The 25,917-nt window shown below is 43.5% G+C and overlaps 1 protein-coding gene across 3 annotated transcripts in view; it reads left to right on the forward strand.

Moving 5' to 3' along the window:
* The window catches only part of arb2a (ARB2 cotranscriptional regulator A), a 154,029-nt gene that overhangs the window by 72,918 nt on the left and 55,194 nt on the right, over positions 1-25,917 (forward strand). For 2 of the 3 annotated variants that reach the window (XM_030417765.1, XM_030417766.1), the window contains exon 8: positions 4,360-4,479. In XM_030417765.1, coding sequence (XP_030273625.1) covers positions 4,360-4,479 — 120 coding nt within the window. Of the gene's footprint in view, positions 1-4,359; positions 4,480-21,772; positions 21,932-25,917 lie in introns of those variants that run through there. The other variant, XM_030417768.1, reaches the window with a different exon arrangement.

The raw sequence follows: 25,917 nt of genomic DNA on the forward strand, positions 1-25,917 counted from the left end.
GGAAGAGACTGTGAGTTGTTGTTGTGTAAGTAATGGAAAAAGCTAAATTGAACAAAATCTTAAAACTAGAATTGGAAGGCAGACACAGTTGGAACCACTTACAGACTAAAATGGGGTAGATGGTCATGCTCAGTGTTGTGTAGCAGGTTGTCTAGCAGTTTTAAAGCTGACGTAACTTATAACACATAATCAGAGTTCTGCTGATTGGGAAGCAGGAACTTTGCTTAAACCACATTTTGCTTAGCTGACTCACTGCTGCCTCTTGGGTCAACCTTGATTCCTAAACAGCTGCAATGCTGTGTACAATGTAAATAAAACAGAATGCAGTTATTTGCAAACTGTGTTTAAGGACAACGGTTGTACAAACCAATCATATGTTACATAAAGTGGTGAAACTCGGCCTACCCTTGATTGGGAAATGAGGGAACTTTTAAAGGATGCCCCTCTCATACTCGATCATGATACTGTTACCTGCTACCAATCAACCCATTTACCTGTGGAATGTTCCAAACAGGTGCTTGGGCTATCACAAATTAACAAGTAACATGTATCTGAAGTCAAAGCTCAGAGCTGTGAGAATATGTCAAACTCAGTACGATCTGATATTGCCATGTTGGTGTTTCTGGAACATCATGATTAATGTTGCTTCAGGACCATCATTGAAACTGACCATGATCATGTCAATCAGCTTAGAGACTAAAAGGGCCTGACACCAGGCCAATGGTCATTGTCAGCACTGTCAGTGAGCGTCAGTGGCACTGGACAGCCCTTGTCACAGGCTTCTTGGCCATTTGAGCAGATTGTAGAATCGGCAGCGGCCCCTCAGTGAGAGAAATCACTCTGATTAGCTATTCAGGTAAGCAGACAGAAGCATGAAAAGAGAATCAGAAACAGAAAGAGTATCTTTCTTGCAGTATCCATTTAGTGTCATTGCTCCTTATTTTTCTTTTTTAGCCTCTTCAAGTCGAGAATGTGTGATAAAAAGTTGCAAATGGCATGGGCGATGTTAGCCAGAGTGGTGTTTGCTTGCTCATGTACTGCTTAATCATAGCAACGGTTTGTATATTGGCAGAGAGGTATTTTTTCCACGCAGGCGCAGAACATACAAGCTTGTTGGCCGGTGGCTGTAGTCTTTGCGGTGTGTTAAAGTGCAGCTTTTTGGCCAAGACACAGGAGGCATGAGGCGACACAACAGACGCCCTTCGATGCAGCTAGTTCTTTATGTCAGTTTGTTGCGTCAGGGCTTAAGGGAATAAGAATCGGAAAAAAATATGCACATGGGAGAAATTATCTTTTCGAACACTTGTTTAACGTTTTGAACATGTCCAAACCATGTTTTTTCTTAACCTAACCAAGTATTTTTGTGGCCCAAACCTCAGTATTTAAGTTCCCTTAATCTAACCAAAGACACACAGAAAAGTTTTTATTGGAAAATAATAAGTGAACAGTTTAATGATACGTTTCAAACAGGATACCAACCCAGTTTCCTGAGTGAGGTCTTATACTTGATCGCTTGCTTCCGATGCAATTTTTGTCACCGTTTTTTAAGTCGAAATAATTGTCCTGGAGGAACACTAACCTTAATGTGACAGTGTGATTGGTCAATGTTCCAGGAACAACAGCCAACACTGCAATATCAGATGCACCCAAAACTCATCCCATAGACTGCTGTCTCTTTCTGTTAGACACACAGATTTACTGCATTGCCTCCATAATATGCATCACTCACTGCCTCTTCCTCTGTCTTTTTCCATTTTTTTATTTCCTTTTGACAATAGTAAACGTCCGCACCTGGAGATAGTCTGAGACTGTCCAGGGTGCAGATTCTTACTTTATATTCTCTGAGGGATTGTATGGATCACTATATATTCGGAAACACACAATACACACACAATCAGTACACACCCTCAAATGTCCCTTGACAGTCATGGCTGAAGGATGTTGGCAACAGGTGTGCAGTCGGGACACTATTCTGACAGTGCTGGCAGATGTGCACACACACACACACACACGCACACACCCACACACACATGCACACACACAAACAAAACCACACAAACAGTATAGGGAAACTGTGGAAAATAAATAAATAAGCGAAGATACTGTGTGAGAGCTGGTGACAGGAAGCCGGTCTCACAGGGCGGTGCGCTCCACTGCAGCTAATTAACCCCAGGAAATAATTGCAACAATATGCAAATGCTGTTTAGATAATTCACTACACTGCCATGGCAGGTAGTCAGTCACTCTGTCTGCTGCCTTTGAGGGTGGAAGCAAATAACATTTGTGTGTTGCATGAGGTGGGGGTGATGGACTCATCTGACATCATGAAGACATCAACCATGCAATGTTTCTTAAAATTATTATTATTTATAGTATAGAAATTAATGAAAGATATCCTTCTGATGGTGGACTAAAATTACAATTTTGTCAGTTACCACTCTTTTTGCCACGCTTTGTCCGCAGTCAGTTGATATCAGCAATTTTGGATGTATTGATGAAGTAAATGTCAGACAGTCAGGCATCGTCACTAAAAGTAGGTGGAGAGGTGGACACAACAGGAGACTGAAGAGTGTAAAGAGAGTGAAACAGGTGGGTTCAGCAGAGAAGAAAAATGAGGTGGAGGAGAGAGAGGGAGTGATGGAGGGAGGGAGGCAGGCTAATGAAATGGGCTTCACAGATGAAGGGCGACATGGCCGAGGAGAGAGGAGGGAGACTTCAAAAGACTTTAATGTCACAGCCTTTCACACAGACAACTCTGCTTCAGCCACTCCGCACACGAAAGGGATCACGCATGCACACATATGCACATGAGCACATGCACTGAGGCTCTGATGGCAGAAGGGCAGGGCAGAGACGAGCAGAGTTGCCTTGCTCTTGCATCACACTCTGTGAATGGAGGTGGGTGCTGACACTATCAACCCCCTCATGCTAATCTAGCAGTAAACACAAACACACTGACAGGTTAATTTACCTCTAGACAAACACAGCAACCAAAACACACATCAGCACATCATCAAATAGTACAAGCGCACACACACACACACACACACACTTGCACACAAAATTGTACACACAGATGCTAGCAAGCGAAAACATCTCATCAAATCACAGGGTGGCTTTAACTTCTTTTAAAAGTAAAATGTATTTTTTTGCAACGTGTGTTCTACACAGTCTGCTCAATTACCACTTTTAGCAGAGCGGATGTTGAAGTAATTACCTTTCTGCGATAACATACTGTCTTACTTTTTAAAATGCAAACACATTTATGGAAACTAACAGGATAGTCTCTTAAGACACCTCCTCTGTCCTTTAGCTCATATCACTAATTATTTGTTTTGGAGTCACACAGAAGAGTTTGACACTCAATTAACAGATGAGCTTCCATTCTCTATAGGCCATGTGTTTGTTTATGTCGAGATATTCTTTTTGTATATGTATACATCTGTATGCTAATTAAGAGAAATGTGTGTGTGTGTGTCTGTGTGTTTGTGTTTGCATCCAACTTTGTGCCATCTTAAATACAGTGATGCAGGTGTTTCTAGTCGACGAAGCTCCGAGTGTAGAGCTGCCTCTTGTGGGAATGTATTGTTGATTTCTATTGTGAACCAGACAGTTTGATAGGAAATCAAAGTCTAGAATCAATGTCACAAGTTCATTAACGGATGCCCTTTTCTCGCCTGTACTTTTACTATTGTTCAATCCAGCCGTGGATAAGCACTTACATCTCTGGTTAATTAAACACGTCTTCTGTTTGTGTGTGTGTTCCTGCACGTGTGAGTATGACTGTGTTCATGCAGATGAGAGTAAGAACCTATGTAATGGTGTTAATTGTGATTGTGTGCATGAATGCAAAACTGTGGCTGCGTGCCTGTGTGTGTTTTGTAAATGCATGTGTGTATCTCCTCTGTTGTTGTTTTTTTTCCTTTGACCTTCCCCTAGTGTCTTCCCATTAAGCCTCTGCTGGTGTATAGATGGACCATCGATTCAGCAACGGGGCACAAATTAAGATTTAAACGTTACGTCACACAGCCTATTGAGTTTTACATTTAGGGCATTTGCAATATGCAAGACTTATTGATCAACTGAAGTGTGGCTCTTTACAGAAATAACCTCAGGCCACCAACACTTTTTTGTTTCTCTTTTATTTCTCTCTTTGTCACCGGCCCCAGGGTGCAGGTTCTGATGCTGTAACATTACATTTCGAAGAGTTTGATCACTCTATTGATGCGCCATTCTCGTTGCATCAGCGCATCTTAAATGTTTTGTAATTGCACTGATGTTTGACTTGGTTGAGCTCAGATTTCTTTAAGACTCCTTTGTTATGGATTTAACATTGGGGCTGCCTTTTTTGTGTTGCAGGAAAATGGTTCCTCAGAGGAACACGTGTTGTACGTGTGGGACCACTTTGTGTCCAAAGCAGCAGCCAAGAATGTCTTCATCGTGGCCCACAGCTATGGGGGGCTGTCTTTCGTTGAGCTGGTGAGTGTTTCAGTTTTCCACTTATCCTTCCTACCTCCCACCGACAAAAAGACACACAGCGCACTCCTGTCAGGACAATCACTCTGGAAAATCTGCATATTCCAACTCTCCCACACATATGCACATACATACAGTATGAACATGCAGAGCAGTGCTTGCAGCGGTCACCTCAGGGGGACAGGCAGCAGAGTGATAGTGTGTGAAACACAGTGGAACAATTAAAAATAAATAGCATTTAGTTTCTTCCAAAAAGTGCTGCTTCTGTAAACAATCTGGTTCATCCTTGTCCTTGGGCACCATCCTTCTCTACACTTAAAGAACAGGAGTAGAACAGGGGGAAGGAGCTGGATAAAGAAATGCAGGGATGGCAATGCAACAACAGTGGTACTGTTAAACCAGATCTGCTGCAGAGCATGCAGATCTCCCAGCTTCAAGAGAGACTGAGGAGAGGTTGAAAGATGGTGGGAGGAAAGTGGATTCAAAGGAATTAATGGTGCACAGGGGAGAGTGAAACTAAAAGTTTGTCCAGCTTTTTGGCTTCATAACCGCACCCTTCAGCTAAATGGGCCTACAGTGTGTCTTTTGCAGGTTATATGAAGGCTACTGAGGTTAATTCCTTACTTTGAAGTCTTTAGTTTACTCCGATGTCCTAGTGGGATTGCATTACATATCAATCATCACTTTCTCTTCTGTTAGCGTTTTAATGACCAGAGTTACGTTATGATAAAGCTTCGGTCTGCATATTGCCAAGATCATCATGGTGAGTTATCCAAACCAGGTCAGAGTCATAGTTGATGGTGAGGAAATGTATGTTTTTACCTTGCTACCTTGCGAGCTTGCTGCTTGCGGCCTGATTTATCATCCAGTCTAATGTCTATACTTGTGACATATAAAGCAATAAAAACTCATGTACTGTGCAGTTAATGTGCTTCAGAAGGGATAAAATCTCCCTCTGGCTTTGCTACAGAGGGTGTTTGCAGATGATATCAAGGTAAAAACAAGAATACACTTTGTGTTTTATGTATTTCTTTTTTGCAGTCTACGTGATTGATTATTATTGCAAAATTGTTATGATGAGTTTGCTTTATCACTGAACAGCAGCAGCAGCTACATGTAGAACCTTAAGGTCTTATTCCTACAGAGATGTGGTTAATTTAAAGCAGACCTACAAGACTTTTTTTGTTTTTGTCCTTTTCTCCAGTGTGTTATTTAGGTTCTTGTGCATGTAAGAGGTCTTGAAAGTTAAAAATTCCAAAGTTTTGCTAGTTACCCAAAATAAAATAAAATCAGCTATCTGTCACTCGATAAGAGAAAGAAAAGAAAAAAAAACAAAAATCAAATTTATTTTTATTTTTATAACCTAAAAGTTGTTGTGGCTTCTGAAATTTCAACAACCACTTGTATGTAGCTAGCTTGGCTCAGTGCCATGCTTATTGTGAACATGCTGTGCTTAGCTTGGAAAAACTATTAATGCAAAGGGGCTGCACTGTATTAAGATCTGGTGGCTAACATACTGTGCGCGTTGTGTTTGCAAACCTCTCTATGATCTGAAAGATGCCTTACATTGCCAGTCTGCTGGTTTCTTGATCTGAGGGATTTACTGCTAGACTCACCACATCCCATATTATTCAGGACATATCTCTCCTCCTTTCTTAGGAAAGGGAAGAGGAGGGAGGCGGCACAATGAGGATACGGCTAGTGGGGGATTAAAGGTGGGCACTTGTCCCACTGGTGTTTTCAGGAATATTTTATTTCTTTCTTTCTCTTTCACCTACTCTTTTTTGTTTAGTATTTTGTAATTTTAATTTGGCTGCTAAATATTCATGCAGTGTTTTGTCCGTGACAGCCTCACAATCTCCTGGGCTTTCTCGCCTTGTGACGAAGACTAGCTATTCTCTCTATTTGTCTCTTTCTGTCTCCCTGTGTTTCCTTCAGTCAGCCTCTCTGTGTGTGCGTGTAGAGGCCTTGACAAGGTTCTTACTGCTTTCTTTTATGTGATGTCCTTGTCATGTGAAAATCGTATTTAGAAACACTCATATACAGTACGTGCATATATAAATACATAGCATATAGCGGATGCAGTATGGGGACGTCGACATCAAAACCGAGACTTGAAAGATCCCTGTGTTCGCTTTAAGTGACAAGGTGTTCAAACGCGCCATTGGCAGGTTTCCCTCGAGGCCATTACAACGTCTCTCGGCTGAAGTTGAAACTCCTTCACCTCTTCCAGCCTTACATAAACACATATACACATTCGTAGTTTTTAGGTGCTACCCTCAGTTGTCCAACTGTACCTGTCAGCATCTTTGCACAGAGCAGTGCAAGTCCAATCTTCGTTCGTTCGTTTTCTTCCGCTTTATCCATGCGGGTCGCGGGTGATGTTACCGCTTTTATACCACCTTTTTCAAGGTGGAGCGGGGATACTGGGGCCAAATCCAGTGGCTCTATGGGCGAAGGCCAGGGTACTCCCTGGATGAGACGCCAGCTCATCTCAGGGCCCTTACTGATGGCAGTGGCTGCCACGAAGGTGCCAACTGCACATCAGGAGCAGTGTTGGGGTTCAGCATCTTGCTCAAGGATGCTTCGGCTTGTAGCTCAGTCCCGCCCAGGGGAGCCAGGGATTTGAACCAGTGACCTTCCGGTCACTAGTCCTCAGCTCTACCCACTGAGCCACAGCCGCCCGAGTCCAATCTTGTTGGTTTTAAATAGAGGAGTTTGTTTAGGTGCATTGTTCATAGAAAGTGTTCTTCTCCTGGCTTTTGTCCAGATGCAGTCAAACTTCTTCTCACTCACAGACTTGCACCTTACAGGAGCACCATATAAATACACACATGGGATTCAAAGCCGCCGCCATACATTTCTTACTTGTTACTGCTGTGTTTCTGCGCTCCCTCACACATAAGCATGCACACGCTTACTTACTTACAAGCCAGCACAAACACACACATACATCCATACATAGATTTGTGCGCGCACCATCTACTTAATTGAGGAGAAAGTGGTCCAGCGGGACAGGGAGGGGAGATGTGTGCGCATGAGCAGGCGAGTGGAGAGTGGAGCCTTGCGGGATGAACCGTTTGACACATGAGAAGACCCAGAGAAAACAAGCTGTCTGTGGGTTAATTACTACTCCCCTTTGCAGTTAATAAATACATTTCTGATCAAGCACATCAAAAAGGCCCGCCATTAATTTCTCCTGCTCGCTCCCCTTGCTCCGGAGCATGTTAGCCCCTGTTTGGAGCGCTCAAGTGTTTCATTGCAATTTGATTTCTTTTAAAACACTTCACAGTGTGTACGGACTAATTATAGATACATCAAAGACTAGCTAACTGCCTTTGAATGAGAGCGTGAGAGAGAAAGAGAGGCTTGCGCTGCAGGGGGAAGGCAGCTCGCTCCGTCTCTGCTTCGCCCCCACTTTTTTCTTTTTCGCCCTTTTCCCCTCTCTGTCGTTCTTTAGCTATCACAGAATCCATCCATCCATCTTATTTCACTGTTTTTCAGTTCTCTCCTTCTCTCCATCTCTCCCTTAGAGTCTCTAGTCTCCTCTGACATCTGCTTTCATGCTTGGCCAGCCTGCTCCTCCCTGCTCCTCCTTCGCTGTCTCTCTCAGCTGTATAGTTTTTAAAGGAAGATGGGTCATGTTCCCCCAGTCGTGCTACTTTGTTTTGAACCCAGTATTTCTATATTCCCTTCGAAGTCTAAGGGGTTTAAGCATGTCTGTGTACTGCCTTTCTCTATACATGTCTCCCTTTCCGGTACACATAAACTGGCCGTCCTCCTCCAGGTTCCAGGTCTGCATTATCCCCTCTTCACCTGAGGACAAAGTCTCACCCTATAACAAACCATGGAGACAGTATAGGACCGAGAGGATAGCACCAAACAGAACAGAAAGACGTCCTTCTCTTTCCTTGTTGCCAGTAGTGCAGGGGGTGGAGATGTAAGTGGTAGCAGTAGCTGTGTTGAGGAAGGGTTGTCTAACCCGCACTAACCTTCCCGCTCACAGAGTGAAAAAGGAGCAATTTTATTGGATAGGACAGGGCGGCATTATATAAGGTCTTATGTAAGAATGCATCTGTCTCCCTGTACACAAATGTGTGGGTGCCAACCAGACAACCAGCCAGCCGCCACAACAGCCCCTCAAAAACATGATTACAGATTTTAAGTGCCCCCTGTACCATACATACAGTACATACTTGCAAAAATATCTCTCTGTACACTTTCTGTATGGCGCCATCTGTTTCGATCTATAATGAATATAGCTAGTTTTTCTCCCTCTCTACCGTCCTTGGTTTTCGTGTGTGCGCGTGTATGTGTGTGTTGTGGCTAGGTGTCAGATGTGGGAAGAGATGCTTGAGGTGAGATATGGAGGATTTGTTCACTCCTTGTGGACTTCATCGCTATACCGGTGTGTGGAGGATGAGAAAGATGAAACACTGGCGGGTGAATCAGTCGGAGAAGTTAGTTTTACATAGCTTCGGAGTTGAGAAAGTGATTGAATTTCGCTGCCGTGTTGTGGCATCCTTAGACTAAATTAAAGGTTTTTATGTTGTATAGTATGGGAAAATGCAAAAAAGATGCAGAATGAGCTTTCCTACAATACTGTGCTTTGTTTGTGACAAATCAGGTGCACAGGCTGAGCTACAAGTAAGGAAAAGTGGGTGCCTATATTCTCTCTCTGTAAGATTTTCGTTTCATTTAACATACAAAGTTTTCTAAACAAACTCATTGTGACTGTTTTCTTACTCTGTTTGCATAGTCAGTCGTGAGGTTTTTCACTCCTTAATCATCATTAGTATTACATTCTGAACCCTTTCACCACAGTATTTGATTTTGAAACTCCACTCTGCTTTATGTCTTGTTTCATTGCCCTCATTTCCTTCGCCCTCCTAATTCCCACTCTCCCAGTCGCAGTGACCCTCAGGGCAGCGGTGGTGCCAACTATGCCCTCTGTACAACACTCTTGGTCTGGCAGTGTTCTGTACAGCTCCATGACTGGCATGGTAACAGCCCACTGAACACATGGCACTGTGCAAACACTTCTGTTTGCAGTCCTGATCCTTTCAACAGCGTTCTTCTGAAAAACCACAAAAAGTCTGAATTGTTGTTATCATATTTGATCCCTGTTCCTATTTATACAACTTTGAGTATCTGTATCTGGTCTTTTTTTAACCGGAGTCCGCAACAAAACATTCATAGCAGCATCTTCTTTTTGTGAATGTCATTCCTCTTTTGTATTTATGTGTAGAAAAGGAAAAAAAGATGTTCTGATTTAAGGTGGTTTATGTTACCCGCTTCATTGGAACTACTGCCTTTTAGAAGTTCTGCCCTCATTGTTAAGTTGCTGGCTTTCTACACTGTCCCAACTCTTAAAAAAGAAACGCTGATGCTAAGATGGACTTGTGGTTGGCTTACCAGCAAACACAACACAGAATGTAAATAATACACATTTGAAGTTTTCTCTTTAGTTGGAAGGTTAGCCTTTCCACCCCGCTTCCAGTTTTTCTACTTCCCTAGACTGAACAGGTCCCGAGCCAGTCTGTCTATTCAGTGAGCAAGCGTGAAGTTGATATCGATCTTCTCAGGGTATCTTAATCTCATCCAGACAGCAATCATGTACATGCTCTAAAATATTGGAGTATTCCTTTAAAATGTGTCAAACTAAGTTCCACATTTATATTTTTCTGAAATACTCTTCAAGGAACAGTGCAACCTTCACCTGAGTTCATCACAACACAAGCGAAAAAATCACTTCAATTTGTTGACAAAATCATCCCAGCTGTGAAGACTTCCATACACGGGCTCTGAAAATCCCCCCGTCTAATGTTGTATGCACGTCTCGGCCGCCTTCGAAACTCTGAATGCTAGTCTGTCTACTGCTTCTGGAGGGGATGAAGAGAAGGTTTGTTTTTATCTCAAGGTTCTCCATAGCTAGCGGGCTTGCAAGCAGTGCAGTGGTAGTGCCGTTTCCTGTGAAAATGTCCGTCTGCGTGTGCTGATGTGAATATGTGTGTGTGACTGCCTGTGTCTGCAAGTGGGTGAACGCATCCTGTATTGGTCTGTGTGTCTTGTGGATGTGTGTGTGTGTGCACATATGCTTATATGCGTGTCTGTGTGTCACCCTTAGCCTGAAGACGCCTGTATCGTCCTGAGCAGAACAGCTTGGTGGAGAGCAGCTATCACAGAGCCATGTTAGGGGAGGAGAGGAGGAGAAGGGTGAGAGGCGATGATAAATGGCTGGGGCACACTAGCAGAAATTAGTGGAGCCGTATGCAAAGCTGTGGCGTTTTGTTTGATGTGAAACAAAAGGACCACCATGACAAAAGTGCCTGCCAGCCTGCACAGCAGGACAGCAGCCCTCAGGACATACACCATCACCACTGAGAAAGTGTGTATGTGCGTTTGCTCTCGTGCTCATGCGTTGGTAAGCACTTGGGTGTGCATGTATGCGGTAATGCATGCATATCATGCATGATGCTGTTTTCCAGTCCCGTCCGTATTACGTATATTATCCCTCTCTGTGTTTTTATGCTCTGCTCGTAATGACAGACAATGCCTAGCCCTTTGTACACCATGAAAAGACACGGTTTCTCCCTCTGAACAGCTACAGCATATTTGCTCTATTAAGCGGCTGAAATATAGACGTCTAATTTCTTTGTGAATGAATAGGCATCTTAGAGAGCGGCTCTCCTCTTAACATAAGGATGTAAATTGAACTGTTTAAATGTCACAGCTAGCAAGCTGATTTGATTTGAATTGATTTGCTTGTTTCTGGAAAAAAAAGACCTCCCCTGCCAAACCTTAGCTGTACTGGCTGCCACAGATAGACCAAGGTCTTTCTTTGCACCTCAACAATACATTGTGGGGCTTCTGAATTCTTGTATCTGCTGTGATTATGTACAAATGGCCTTCATTTGCCATCCATTTCAAAGCTGTAGTGCTGCATTGTGACTCGAGGCAGATGACGCAGACCAAATTACAGCGGGTTTGCTGCCTGAAAAGGATACTCACACAATAGGCTTTGTGAAGTATTCCCTTCAATACGTAGCCATTATTCTCACCTTTGTTGGTGTTTCTCTCTATGTTTCAGGAGCATCTTTGGTTTTCTAGATTACATTTGTGGTGTTGGAGAGGATTAGGGGGTTGAAAATACTTTAACCACCTCTTGTCTCTCTTATGCTATTCCTTCAATATCTAATAAAATTGATTTTGTCTGTTTTTTGGGGGGGTTTTTGCATTTTTTTGGATGGTGTCGTCATTAAATGATCTTGTTAAGATTTTGCACAGTTGCAGGACAGTTAAGTTCTCAGATATAAACACTGTCTATAGGGCTTGTATGTCTTGACTGACTCTCCCATTACACATATACTGCATCTCTCTTTTAAGGCGGGTTGTTCCATTAATTGAAGAGAAGCAGCCTCAAAGTAGAACCGAGTAAAAGACAGCAAAATTGCTTGTTTCCCTAACTTTTGTTCTTGTCATGAATTGTCCAGGGTTAGAAAGGTCATCTGAGACGTAGCCAACACACCATCACTTTCATTTTCATATTATTTTAAATCTTGGGTCTATATGTGTCTTGCTTTGCTCAAACTCTCATATAGTGTACAGCCCAAAGGCGCACATGAAGCTCAAGCTCTGGCAGAGGAACGGTCAATACGCTTCGGGAAAATCGTCATTTCTGTTCTGTACGTGCGTTTTACTTCTTTTGCAGTGTCTCTATCTTTCTCCTTTCCTTACTCTTTTTCTCTGTTTGAGGAAAAGATAGTTTGAGTAGATGTCGGCAGTCTGTCATGACCAGTTCAGCAAGTTGCTGTCTATTGTTTTCCACTTACAGCAAGAAAAGTTATATCAGCCTCCAGATTTCTAAGTTTACTGTGCAAATAATACATTCATGAAGGACAATTGCTCTTAAGTGATAGCAAATCAGACTGGTATATGAGGGCATTGGTTTTGTCTCATCTGGTCCTTGGTCTGACCATCGATGGTTTGAAATGGTCCAGCAAGCTCTTACCAGGTCGCCACGGTTACACACTCTTCATCTTTCGTTCCTCAAAACACACAGATGTTGTCATGGGGACGTAACTGAAAATCATTACATTATTTTTGAGGTGATTCATATGTCTCCTCTTAGGTGTTTGTTTTCCAAGTGAAAAGGAAGTGTTCTCAGAATATCATTGAAACCTTTTTTTTTTTTTTTTTGCTTTTTTCTCTACATTTCTCTTGTTCTGCCCCCCACCTCTTCAGTGCGGGGTCCCTCCTGCCACTTTGTGATATAAGAAGCCAAGCTAGCTGAAGTTCATTTGAGTTCAGTGAAATCTTGAGGGATTCATCATTACATATTTACTGGCTGAGGCTGATCTTGCTGTAAGGTTCTACCCTCGTCCCATTGATCTAGTGCGCATGTTCACTCCCGAGGTTACGGGACGTGCTTCCATTTGCATAAGGCCCTGGGCAAGGTTCTTTCCACCATTGATTGGCCTGTCCATGAGCGCCCCGTGCCTTCTCACATTGATCACTTTGTTTTTTCCCGGAGACAGTGCTACACAGAGTTCAGCTGCAGCTCCGGCATATCAGACCTGCCAGAGGAAGAGAGAGAGAGACGCCGACAGAGAGCGAGGAGAGAAAAAGAGAGAGGGATAAGAAGAAGGGGAAACTTTACAGCCAATATCGTAATAATTTTGAATACTTTTCCTTTGGATTTTGACACTTAAGCCGAGAAAGTAACAAGCAGTTTTACTCTGTCTCTTTACTCCTTCAGCCTGTGTTTCCTTAAGTTAGCTGCCAGAGTAGGTAAACACAATGCAATGATATACACTGCTTTTAGGGGCCTATACAATTGCATATATTCACACAGACGACAGATATTAGCATTTCCACTTTAATATGAACAGCCCTCAGCCTCCCATCCTGTTCGCCCTCACCCTCTGCTTCAACCCTGGTCCTCTTGTCTCTATGTGCTGTGGAGAAAGCTCTCCTCTCTCCCTTCACTGTCTTTCACTTTATTTTCTCCTCCTCCTCCTCCTCCTGCCTGTTTCCATTCTTTTACCAACACTGTCTGCCTTGTAGCTGCTCGGACAGTCTTCCCTCTCTCCACCTACTCACTTGGTCAGCGAGGATGCTGTCTTGATTTACTCAGGGATTCCTTGCTCTCTCTACCGTATTTCAGCAGCAAATTTTTATGCTATTTTAAAGTCAGAGGGAACTGATTTATTTTTGGGTTTATAACATAAAGACCCTGATTATTTTATGTTTATGCTTGCTATGTGCAATATTTGATGCAATTGTTTTGGTTTCTGTATATTATATGTTTTTTCCGTTTTGTGAAGGTTGAGAAGCACTAAAAGTAAACCGAAACTTCAGAGTCTGTTATTACGAGAAACGCTGGTGTGTTTGCGTTTTTGATCGGCGTATGTGCACCATTGTTTGATCATCCAGCATGGCGTCAGCGGCGGCACAAGGCTCAGACTCCCATGATGCACCGCTCCTCTTTGTTCTGCCGTGTGAGAGCAGCGAGCGGCTTTGTCTGCCTCTCTCGTTCCTCTCGGCTCGTTGCCTCAGAGGCAAGGTCTCACTCTCTTCCCTTTCCTCTCCTTCAGACCTCTCTCGCTCTTTCATTCACTCTTTAATACCCATTGGGCGCTGCTGTCCACTTCATTTGCTCCTCTCTCTGTTGTCCGTTGTCTTAAACCTTCCCTCTTAATTTCGCAACGAAACTCTCCTTCACTTGCGCGTTCTCGCTCTACCCCTTGCCCCCGTTTTCAAAAATGTCAAACCACTCCCCGTTTCTTATTTTCTTTGTGACTCTCACACTCGTCTGAGTTTCTTTGGTCACCCTCGTAATCTCTCCTCTCTTCTACCACTTAACTCACCTCCTGTCATTTTTTTCTTCTCTTAGCTCATGCCCCGGTGTACATGGTCTTTTGCATGTTCTTCACTCTTCCATTTCAGTCACTCTCTTTTCCCCTCCCCTCAACTTAACATCGGCCTTTCCATTTCATTCTGTCGTCTTGCTGCGACCCCTCTTTTGAGACTAACCTTACTTCTATCAGTCTCCTTGCACTGTTCTGTATATTTTGTCTCTCTCTACAAATTTCTGCATCCACGACGGCAGTTCTTCCCACAGCTTCTCCCTTCTCACAGTCTCCTTTTTGCTGTGTTAAAAATCCATCTCTGAAGTGCCGTTTTATTTTGTGTAAAAGTGGTGAATGTTTAAAATCGTAATCTGAACTTTACCGTCTAAAATGTCAAATGAATTTTTTCTTACCTTGTGAAAGCCTCCTGATTTGTTTCCTTTTTTCTGAGCGGATGCAACATTTATTTATTTTATTTTTTTCTATTTGTCCTTTTGCTCTAACTTGGCTTTCAATCTCCTATATTCTCTTCTCCCACTGTGGTATTCCCATGCATTCACCTGCTGTGTCTGGGTGTGTCAGCTGGTTACGACCTAGGTCACCTTCACCAGAGAGGGAATACGGGTGCCTGACGTGAGCTTTGAATGTGGTGAAGATGACACGTTGACAGCTCAAATGAATGGCTTGTCACATGTCATTTTTTTCCCTCCCCCCTTGTTAATTCTTCCATAAGAACGCATACAATATACGAGAGGAATCTTGAGGACATATGGGGTTGCAAATTGTCACACAGGGATCCCTCGAATTCAACGCATTCAATTCAGTTTGCTTTTCTCTGTGTGTGTGTGTGTGTGTGTGTGTGTGTGTGTGTGTGTGTGTGTTTTTCTTTCTCTGCCCTCAAGACTGTGAATGGTCTTATTCTGCTGCGAATGTAGGAGGAAGAATAAGTCTCAGGAACTGAAAGGAGGGAAAGTGTCGTTTGTGAAAAGCTTCGAGGAACAGCCAGGCGAACCCTGGTGCAAATGTCAGTGAACTCGGTGACTCTAGGGTTGAAGTTTAAACCCTCTCTCCCTCCTCTGCCTCTGTGTCTCTCATCCGTGCTCTCCTTTTTTCTTTTTCCTTCAAACCTTGCATCTTCATCCACGCCCGCCTCCTTCACTCCCTGCTCTCTGTCTTTCACCGCTTTTAAAAAGTTCATTGAATGCAGTGTTGGTATTCTGTGGTGTTTTTCGCCTTGCCTACTCCAAACCCTCGGCACCAGGGTCACAGCATTCTCTTAGTGCGTTTGAGGGGAGTTTTTCAGTGTCAATGCATCACCTGCGGACCATGCAGTTTATTTCCTGCACGTATCTCGAGTGTTAAAATGGAAGACACAGCGACTGGGATTTGGCGAAGGAAAAACAGGCAATTTCTCAGTCACTTCGTCGTTTCTGCACTTTGAGTTTCAAACGCCTCACACTGGCGATTCAGCTGATCTATACCCGAGTCTATATCCTCCCATACTTATGGAAAGCTTAGTTTGAATCTTTTATGGTGATTCTTTTTTTTTTCTTCCACGGGTGTGTTTTAGTTATGTACCTGCAGTAAAACATATTTAATTTTTTAAGCCTGGAAAGCTGACAGTGAAAAGAGATGAACTGTTTTATGTGCCATTTTAAGGCTTTATGTGCTGTGAAATACGATGGGGGTTATGAAAGAGCAGAAGGAAGAGAGGCAGAGAAAGGCAGAAGGAGAGCGAGCGAGAGACTCCTGGTGTGGAGCAGCCTTTGATGTCTTCACTGGCTTGGAGCTGAATGCGGAACTCACTGAAGGGTAGGCCTTGTTTCATGGTGGGAATATGAAGCCGGTTGTGCTGTCCGAGTAAATGAAAAAATAAAAACGAGAAATAGAACATTTGCACAGATTTTTTTCTGATGCGTTTGTGTTTGTGCACATGTTTTTATCTTCAAGCATGAGTGTGCATTTTGCTCTACAAAAAGATCTTTGTTGTCCCAGTGAGCGAGGTTTCATTTCTCCCCCGTCATGTCACTCATTAGTTTGTGCTTCATGTCCAGATCAGTTACCAGTCCACATTGGGTGGCATGGTAATTCACACACAGTGTGCGCGTGTGTGCGTGTGTCCCTGTCTCATATATATTCTGCTTTCCTATTAGATGGCTTCACACTCAACGATTCCTCCGGACTCCTCTGACATCGGCTTTCATGCATGGCCTGCTCGCCTCTCTGCCTCTCCTTCTCCTCCTCACATTTTCTCGGCCTCAAACATTAAAAACATCTTGGTCGTGTCAAGACATCTTTTAGCCCCCCACCACCAGCACCAACCAGCTAACACGAGCACTGTACCCCCATCCCCCATATTTGCTCCTCAACTTCTTCATCCACGGCTTCTTCCAGCCCTCTCCTCCTTTCTTCCCCCCGGTGTCTTGCCCCCTCCACCTTACTCACTCACCCACACCCCTGTGCCTTCCCCATGTGATGCCACTTCTCCCATAAATCCAGCCTCTTTACCCCCTCTTTTTCTCCCTCGCTCCCCTCCTGTATCTGTTTTTGTGGTTTTGCCAGGGGTGATGGTTAGTTGATTTGGTCTGATTTCTCTTTGATGAAAACACTAGGGGGCACTGCCTGTCCTTTGTTACCCCTTGCTTTCCCTTAGCAGGCTTCGATGCATGTGTGTTTTTCAATGCGTGTGTTTCTTCTGTGTCTGTGTGCCTGTGCATGTGCTCCTGTTTGTGTTTGTATTTTGTTAAAAAGCAGTCCCTTGTCTGTAATGCATGACACAGATCTGCATTCGGACAGACAGGAAGGCGACCAGGCAGCAGGTCCCTGGTGGTCACCGGGGCTACTGCTCTGCACCCATCCACGCCCCCCTGTCCCTGCTTCCACCCCCTGTTTCTGTTAGGGTGAACCCAGGGGTGTAGGTTAATGAAAAGGGCTTGGACCACCGAGAGCAGCGACAGGCATCTCCCAGACACCTCTGCTCACCTCCGGCCCTCTGAGACCCTTCTCCATGACAGGCCCCCCCTTTTCACTTCTCTCTCGCCACGTCGGCCCTCCTTCCCCCGGTCACACCGCATCGTCTGGCTGCCCGGTGGCCGCCAAACACAGCTCACCCAGCGTGGCACTAGACAAAGGTAGACAAACTAAAAGAGGGAGTGGGGCATTTCGTAAGTGTGTGAGAGTTTTTTTGTGTGTGATGGGAAAAAAAGGGAATGCATGTGAGAGTGACTGCCGTCTTTATCCAAAAGGCTAGGGATTTAGACGTTGGTCGCATTTGGGTCGGTTCAGGGAAGAGTCGGCCCCCCAAAAAAAAGATCTGCTTCGCCAGAGTGGAAAGGAGGAGACGGAGAGGACGCAGACCTTTCTTTTTCCTCTGCCGTTTGAGAGCTTGTTGCAATGCTCCACTTCATGCCAGCAGTGCTCTTGTTGTTTTCTGTGCATCCTATATACATGCAAATCCATACTAAACAATAACTGACCATGCTCTCTCATGTGTCTTTAAGGCCGCTGATGAATGTGTTTGTTTTTTGAAGGGGAAAAAAAACTCTGAATTATTGATTTGTTTTGGGGATTTTTTTTTTCTTTTTGTGGTAAGCAGACAGCTGATGAGGGGTGTTTGATAGTGCTAATTGGCAGCTCCCGTCCATGCAGTGTGTGGTTGGTGGTGGGTTGGGGCTGGGCGAAGTGAAGCGCTGCTATTGTTTAGAGGTGTCAAACCCAACACAGAACAAAGAGGACGGGAAAAATGTGCTGTGCTCGCCTATCAGTGTGCTGAAAGCAGCTAAAGTACGCGCACATACACACACGCGCACGTATAAATATATATTATATATATATGTATGAATGCACATGTGGACGTCCAACCACACATATACACACTCACAAACACACACACACACACACACACACAACAGCACATTACCTGGAGTCATATACCCCAGCGCTCATTCACACTGACACATACTCGCTCATAGACACAAACACCTACTCGTGCACACATGCCACACTCTTAGACAAACAGCCTGAAAATGACAAGATAATCACCACATTCAAACTTACCTTCAGCTCTGGGTAAATGCCTTTCTCTGAGATAAACTAATAAATATACTGTTTTCTTTTCAAATGTTCTCCACTGAAGGCCCTAATTACCATACGCTGACAAAGACCTGACAGAGGTGTAATAGTTAAAAAGGTAATTTGACTACAAGTAGGAGTTTGGGTGGGGAAAAGGGTCAGTGTGCTTTCCCCCCACCCCCACCATCCGCCTCTCTCTTTAATGGTTTATTCACGCTTTTCGAGGACTTTTTGCATGATTGACTGACAAGGTCTTTTTCCGAAATAGCATCTTCAGTAATGAGAAATAATTGACTCACTAATCAAAAAAAAGGGTCCATGGAATCCACAAACCCAACTGTAATCTTCTGTGGCATTTCTAGCAGAATTGACAGTCCTCATAGCTTCAGGCTCTATACCACTTTGATTTAATTGCTTTTTTTTATAAGATTAATAATATACTTTATACTGAATTGTGTGTGTATGTCTCGTATGTGCGTGCCTGTTTGTGTGTGTGTGTGCAAGTGTGTTCCTCACGCTTCTCTCAGGCTTTGTTTTTAATCAATAATATCACTTGAAAGCACTTCAACTGGTGTACTACTTTTGTCGATTTTACATTTAATTCATTAAGGGAATCACTGCGGTGATTTCATTAAGACTCAAAAGTATATTGCTGTGGTTGTTGGGCACGCTCTTTTAATAAACGACAGTATAAAACATTGCAAAAGAATAATAAAAGTAAATTATTCTAAATGGAAATGTTTATATGTTTTATTGAAAATACAGTGTCTACTTCAATAACAGCATAGTTATAATAATAATAACAATAATTATTATTGTTGTTGTTATTATTATTATTGTTATTATTATTATTATTATTATTATTATTAAAGTTATTTACAATGTTTGTTTTATTTAATTTATTTAATATGTGTGTGTGTATCGCTTTAATTTAGATATAGTTTTATTACTTTTTTTGCCTGAAGTTGAAGCTTTTCATTTTTGTTTTTAACTTTGGTCTATTAGATTTTTATTTAAAGCTTGAAGGGAAAATGTTTTTGCTGTTAAATCTGCTCCAATGAAACATGGTGATACAATTCAGGTACTTGAAATCGGTTTGTTTTTTGTCTTTCCACCAAACGTTTAATGTGCTAATTGAATTGCTTTGTATTTTCTTATACCCTACATTAGTGTAATTTTTTATCTTTTAGTCTTGTGTCTTGATTAAATTGGACATAAAAATAATAATTTCAGCAAGTTTGCCTTGAGAACTGCAAAGTTTTTTACATGATTGGGCAAATTAACTTGTAGCTTCCTCCTGCCTGTCCAATTTGTAATATGGCCTCAACCCCTTCTCCGTTTCTTTCTTTTCTGACTCATCTTTCCTCTCGTTAAAAAACTGTTTTAAATCATGGCTAGTGGCAATGAGAAGTTAATTTCAGATTGTTATATATTTCCATTAATTTCACTTGGCCTTCTGTAGTTTCCCCTCCCTCACTCTCTCCTTCCTTTGAGTACAGGGGGATCACAAAGCCTGTTTTTCTTTTTTTCCTTTCCTTTTTTTTCCTTTTTCGGGGGCTCTCTCTTTTCCCCCTGCCCCACAGCACAGGAGACGACTAAATATGAAGGAGTAGTGGATGATAACTGAAGGGAAGAACGCTCTCTTTGTCACTTTCTTTAGCATTGCCTTATACCTCTCCTCCCCTTTCTTTTTCCCCAAACTTTTTTTCCCCCGTTTGTCCAAGAGCGGCATCTCGGTCAGAGATGGGTCGAGTGGCCCTGGAAGTTTAAACAAAGCACCTCCCCTGAGAATCAAACTCCTGCAGCTCTAAATAGTCACACACACTACAAACACACACACACACACACTCACACACACCTGATTTGCCAGTTATGTGCGGAGCAGCAGGCGCCTCCAGATTTGTTGTTTTTGTTTTATCTTCCGTCTTTTCCAACCTCCCCCATTCACAGCTAAGGTGAAAAACAGTCCACTGAGATATTTGGGACTGTTTCACCATTAGCGGGCTCCACCTTTTGAAAAACACCTACAGGAGCTGGACTTCATGTGTTGATTTGTGCAGGTTGAAAGTGGATTTGCGTGTAGCGGCGATGTATTAGCAAAAAATAATAATAATGGGGCATTTCTTGATCACAACAATAAAAGTGACAAAAGTCACACAATTGTTAATATTTAGCTCTTTTTCAACCTCATCACAATAAATTTAGAATAAGTGAGTAAAAATTTCGCATCATAGCTTGTTGAAATTTTGTCACTGCACCCCGATTTAGAAATTTTGGCTTGAATACCAACTGTGGGCTCAGTTAGTAAAAAGAATCAGTGTTTATCAGCCCCTAAGGGTGTGTGTCTGTGTGTGTGTGTGTGTGTGTGTGTGTGTGTGTGTCAGAAATGGACAGCAGTACCCGATGGATATTTAACACATTAGCTTTGGCAGAGCTGAGAGTGGTGTGAAAACACACTGATTTCCTAAGTGGCAATCATATCAGCCTCGCCGTCAGAGAGGCAGCAGAGAGCAAACATCTGTGTGTACGTGTGTGTGTGTGTGCGCGTGCGTGTGTGTGCACTCCAGAACATGCATGCATATACCGTTCGTGCACATCATTTAGAAATTGATCCGACTGCTGCTTTAGATTCTTACAGTAAACTTTATTATTGTGTATTTGTGTTATTAGTGAGCTAATTGAGCTTTTTAGAAATATTTTGCCTCAAATAATAATTACACATTTATTTGTTATTATCTGTTTTCTCTTTTTATGAAATCCTGTTGTCTGTTTTTCTTTCTGCTGTTTCCTTCATTATTTATTTATTCTAACTACAGTTTTATCTGGTGTTCAGGCACTTTCTACCTGTGTCTTTTTTCTGTATCCAGTCGTTCTCTTTCTCGGCTTCTGTTGCTTCGTATACTCACTCTTGTGTGTGTGTGTCTCTCCCTGTCTGTCCGTGGCGAGAAGTCTCCTCCCCGCCAGGGTTCATGGAGCCCTCGGTTCTCCTCGATGTCAGTATCACCCTGAGTTACGGCACAAAGGTCTCAGCCTCCTCCTCCGCCCACCCTTGTTAGGCCCTCTCGTTTCGCTCCCTCCCTCCGTCAATCCCACTCCCGCTCACCCTATCCATCCTCGTCTCCAGCCGAGAGTCACCCATCCGAAACTATGTTAAAACAGGGTCATCCCCCGGTGTGCACTTAAAGGCTGTCCCTTTAACCTGCTCTGAAATACTTACGGCTATTATTATAGCTTATAAATCATTAAGAAAGTTTAATTATACGAAAATTTCATGGTGGAAATGTGCAAGCTGACACATGGGAAGGGGAATTTAATGGGCCAGCAAGTCCCAGCACCGTGAGGGAAAATATTGAGGTTAGGTTTCTATTTTACAGCATTGCCGGAGGGTTTGGAGACAGGGAGAAAGACAAGAAAGAAGCACTTTCTGGAGTGAGAGAGAGGGAGAGAAAAGGCAAGCTGCGATGATGAGGCCTACGCTGCATCTAATGCACAAAAGTAACTTTCTTTTCACTCTGTAGACCAAAGCTGTTAATATGGCCAGTTGATTTGGGAATGATGAAGACATAGCCCACCGTACCTTGTGCTGGTTTTCTTAACTAAGATGTATTCTAATTAACACAAGACTTTAATTAGTCGCCGTGCCATAATTTCACTTCGTTAAGGAATGCTGCCTAACTAGAAATTTCCATTTGGAGAATTTCTGTAATTGCCATCGCTAAACAATAAATGAACATCCCTGACTACTAATGTTACTACTGTCCACTTCTTCTTTTAAATTGTGTCAATATCATTTCAATGTGAACATTATATGGATACTGCTGATGTAGCTCATGCGGGCAACTACTGGTCTTTTCATTGTGGCTTGATATCATCAACGCTCACCACTTTGCAGATGTTAATTAGAAATGAATTATATTCTGTTGTAGTGACTTTGAAAAGCTGCTATACATCGACACATACACTTGCTGGATGGTTCTGAATTATTTGAACGATGTTCCGATGCATAAAAGAGTGTCCATCAAAGGAAAACCAACAGGAGTGAAGTGTTTCAGGGTCTCTTTATTATATGAAACTCCATACACTGTACACGCAGGAAGAAAAACACTAATGTGGAATTCACTTCTGACCATGTGGACAGTACTGAAGAGAGACTCAAATAGCAACAGATAGCACTTTGAATAAGTAATTTAAGAAAAATGACTGCACATACCCTCATGCACGAACCGTCCCCTCACACATTAAAACTCACAAAGAACTCTTGTCGCGACGAATCCAACATTTTTATTATAAGTGAACAGCACTTGCTTTGCACCAGGCTGCTGTTGTTTATGAGCACTCACTTACCCACAACCCCATTTGTCCCTCCCTTCTTCCCTCCCTCCATCCCATCCTCCCTGCCCTCTCTCCCTCTCTCTCTCTCCCCCTCTCTCTCCCTCTCCTCTGTCCTCCCTTCCCGTCTTCCTCTTGTTTTCCAATGCGGGCACAAGCGGGGCGAAGCACCCGCTGCCGGCAGGTTTCCTGGCACACCGCTCCTCATCCTCTGCCTTTTGTTTCCACCAGTGGACAACCATTCTCCACTTCTGCTGTGTCAGTAAATATTTATTGGCCTTCCTTTTCCTCACCGCCCCCACTGATGTTGGTGTGTTTCTGTCCGCTGTACATGTGTGTGTGAGTGTGTGTGTGTGTATGTGTGTGGTTTGCATGTTTATGCACACATAGAATCCTCCCCGACACGTACACAGACACACACCACCTCCCACTACCCTGCATCCGGTGCTGTCACTCACACAATTCAGCAGTGCCCCTTCCTCACCCTTTCAGATCTCACCCTGTCTCTCCGCCCACCATCTTCCTCTTTCTCTCTCTGTCCCTCATCCTCCCTCCATCATGCATGTGTCAGCCAGCCGCAAAAGGAAAGAGGAAAGAGAGGAGGAAGTTATTGCAGTTTTCTCCTGCGCTCTCCCTCCCGCTCTACACCCTCACGATGACTGGAGTTCATGCGCTGGAGAGTCAGAGGGGAAAAACCCTGCAAGTAAATGCATGTGACCTCAGTGAGCAAAACTCCTGCACACTCCCACAACACTGAAAGATGCACACACACAAACACACTCCCTCTGGCTCCCTTGGGCCCTGTGGCCTCGTGTTAGAGAGGGCTTCCTTCCTGCGGTTAAGACAAAGGAAACTGGGGACCGACGGGGGACCTGGGACCGCTGCTTCAAAGCCACAGGAAGCGCTGGTGTTGTCTCTTCCTGTGGAGGGTGTCGGAGCGTGGGGGGCCAGCTGCCTGTGTTTTCACAGCCAGGGACGAGTGTGTTTTTTTGTGCGTGTATGTGTCACAGAGAGGGTAGGTAGAGTGGATGAACACGCTGCACTTCCAGCCCGATCCACCCCTCCGTGACCTGGGATCAATTGCCAGCAACAGAAGTCACACAGAGATAGGAATAAGAGAGATAGCACACAAACATCATCCCTGTGGTGACTCCCCCAGTCATTAAAAGTCAAATCCAGCTGAGGATTATCAACCTAACCGCTGTGTATCTACAAGTCTATTGTCCTCATTGATTTATGATAGAAAAAAAAAATCGCTTCCAGAGCATCAGTCAGTCTTTATGTTTGTTTTTCCAGCCCTTGCCACTATCTTTGCAGACTCTACACATGCTTGCAATGTGTACATGTCTCTGTGTGTGTTTGTGTTTGTGCTCCTGTTCCAGTGTTGGCGTGTAGGGATTTATGGGGGTGTATGTGTTAGTGTGTCTGCGCCATGTGTTTTCCAACCTTCCGGTGTGCACCCGCATACATGTTTGTTTGTTTTTTCTGTGTCCGCCCTGGCTTCTCTGATGCTCTCCTCTTAGTCTCTGGCAGCAACAGGACAGTTAATCAATCAAATATTTAAGCAGTGCTTCAGTGCTCAGTGGGTAGTCCTAGATTATCTGTGGCTGTTGGCAGTGCATGGCGCAGCCACATTATAAGCCTCGTCTCTGACTGGCATCGTCACGGGGCGCTTCTTGCTCTCTCTCTCTCCCTCCTCCTCCTTCCCCTTGGCCTCTGCTCAGTCTTTACTCACTCCCACTAACACTCATACATTTTGTCCTCTTTTCCATTCTCACTCATTTTCTGTCATTCTCGCTCTATCCCTTGTTTTCCTTTCTCTTGTTTGCCGCTCTCTATTCGCACTCTCTCTCTCTGTATAATTGTGGCTTTTCACATTGACTATCTGACAGTGAGCAAGGCCCCTTAAAGAGCTCTCATCTTTCTGTCTTTGCCTGTTTCTCTCTTTTCTCTCGCTCTGCATTCTTTCTAGGGATAAGTCTGCCTGTCTCCCCACAGGGATCTCCATTGTGGATTACCATTCAGTTTTCGCCCAATTATCTAGTGGCTTTCGCTGCCTTTGACACATAATTATCAAAGGCCTAAATAATTGTCTTTATTATTGCCGGTGTTTAGATGTAGCGTCAGCGGAGTAGTCGCGAGCAAAGGGAGCGTCACGGGGAGAGGAGAGAAATGAAGTATTTATCTCGACCAGAGATTAGCTTAGCATGCTGTTAAATGATGTCTCGTCGCTTATTTCAACTCCTCGTCCAGATAAATAAACATGATTAATATGCCCCCTACGTTCCTTCATACACACACCCCACACTTTACATATACACACACCGATAGCATATCACATTCTATGTCAGTAGTGAAAATAAGATTACGCACAACAAAAAGTCTAGCAATTAGCTGGCTTTGTAGCAGGAAGCAGCTTAAGGTGCTAAACACTGTACTTTGCTGAGGGCCATGTGAGAGGTCAGGTACGAGATACAGGGGTTAGAGAAAAGTCTCGGTGGGTATGTTTGCGTGCGCGTGTGTTAGAGTGACTCCAAATGCGCAGGGGTTGGATATTTCATAGACCTTGTGAAAAGCTGGGTTTAGTAAAATTGTGCCAACCAGGGGGTCAGAAATCTGTGATGTTTGCGGGTTTCTATAGCAACCTGGCCCTCTGCAGAGAAATCAGAAAAAGAAATGGTTCATGAGGAAGAAACAGAGCACGATGAAGGGGTTGAAAGAATTCAGTTCATTCAGAGTTTAAATGTAAGTGGGTGGGAGTGAACTCAAGTCCACGTCACCGGTTGTGATTCAGCATCGTCGTCGTGGTTTAGAAGAATGCAAATGTGTTTGCAGTAAAAATTAAATTCAAATCACGCTGAGGGACTGTGTTTAAAAACAGCTTTTCACAGAAGTAGGTTAAGAATTTTTTTTTTTTTTTGTGGCACACTAAATTAGGATGTCAAAATGTCCTTGACAATTGAACTGAAAAAGACTGGTTAGCCTATTATGGTGCAGAAGTTAGATGACGTGCATCAGACTAATAGTGAACATTTCATCAAACTTAAGCTTCTCCGTGTGTTTTCAAGTCGGTGAAAGCCCACTTGCTTTAGGGATGCTGTTCTGAAGCTGGCTCTGTGGTCCGTTCTTCCTGTGAAATGAGCCAAGGGGAAAAAGAATTTTCCTCAAGGGGATCAATAAAGTCTTCAAA

This window comes from Sparus aurata, chromosome 5, assembly GCF_900880675.1.
Source record: "Sparus aurata chromosome 5, fSpaAur1.1, whole genome shotgun sequence".
In the NCBI taxonomy this organism is placed as follows: Eukaryota; Metazoa; Chordata; class Actinopteri; order Spariformes; family Sparidae; genus Sparus; species Sparus aurata.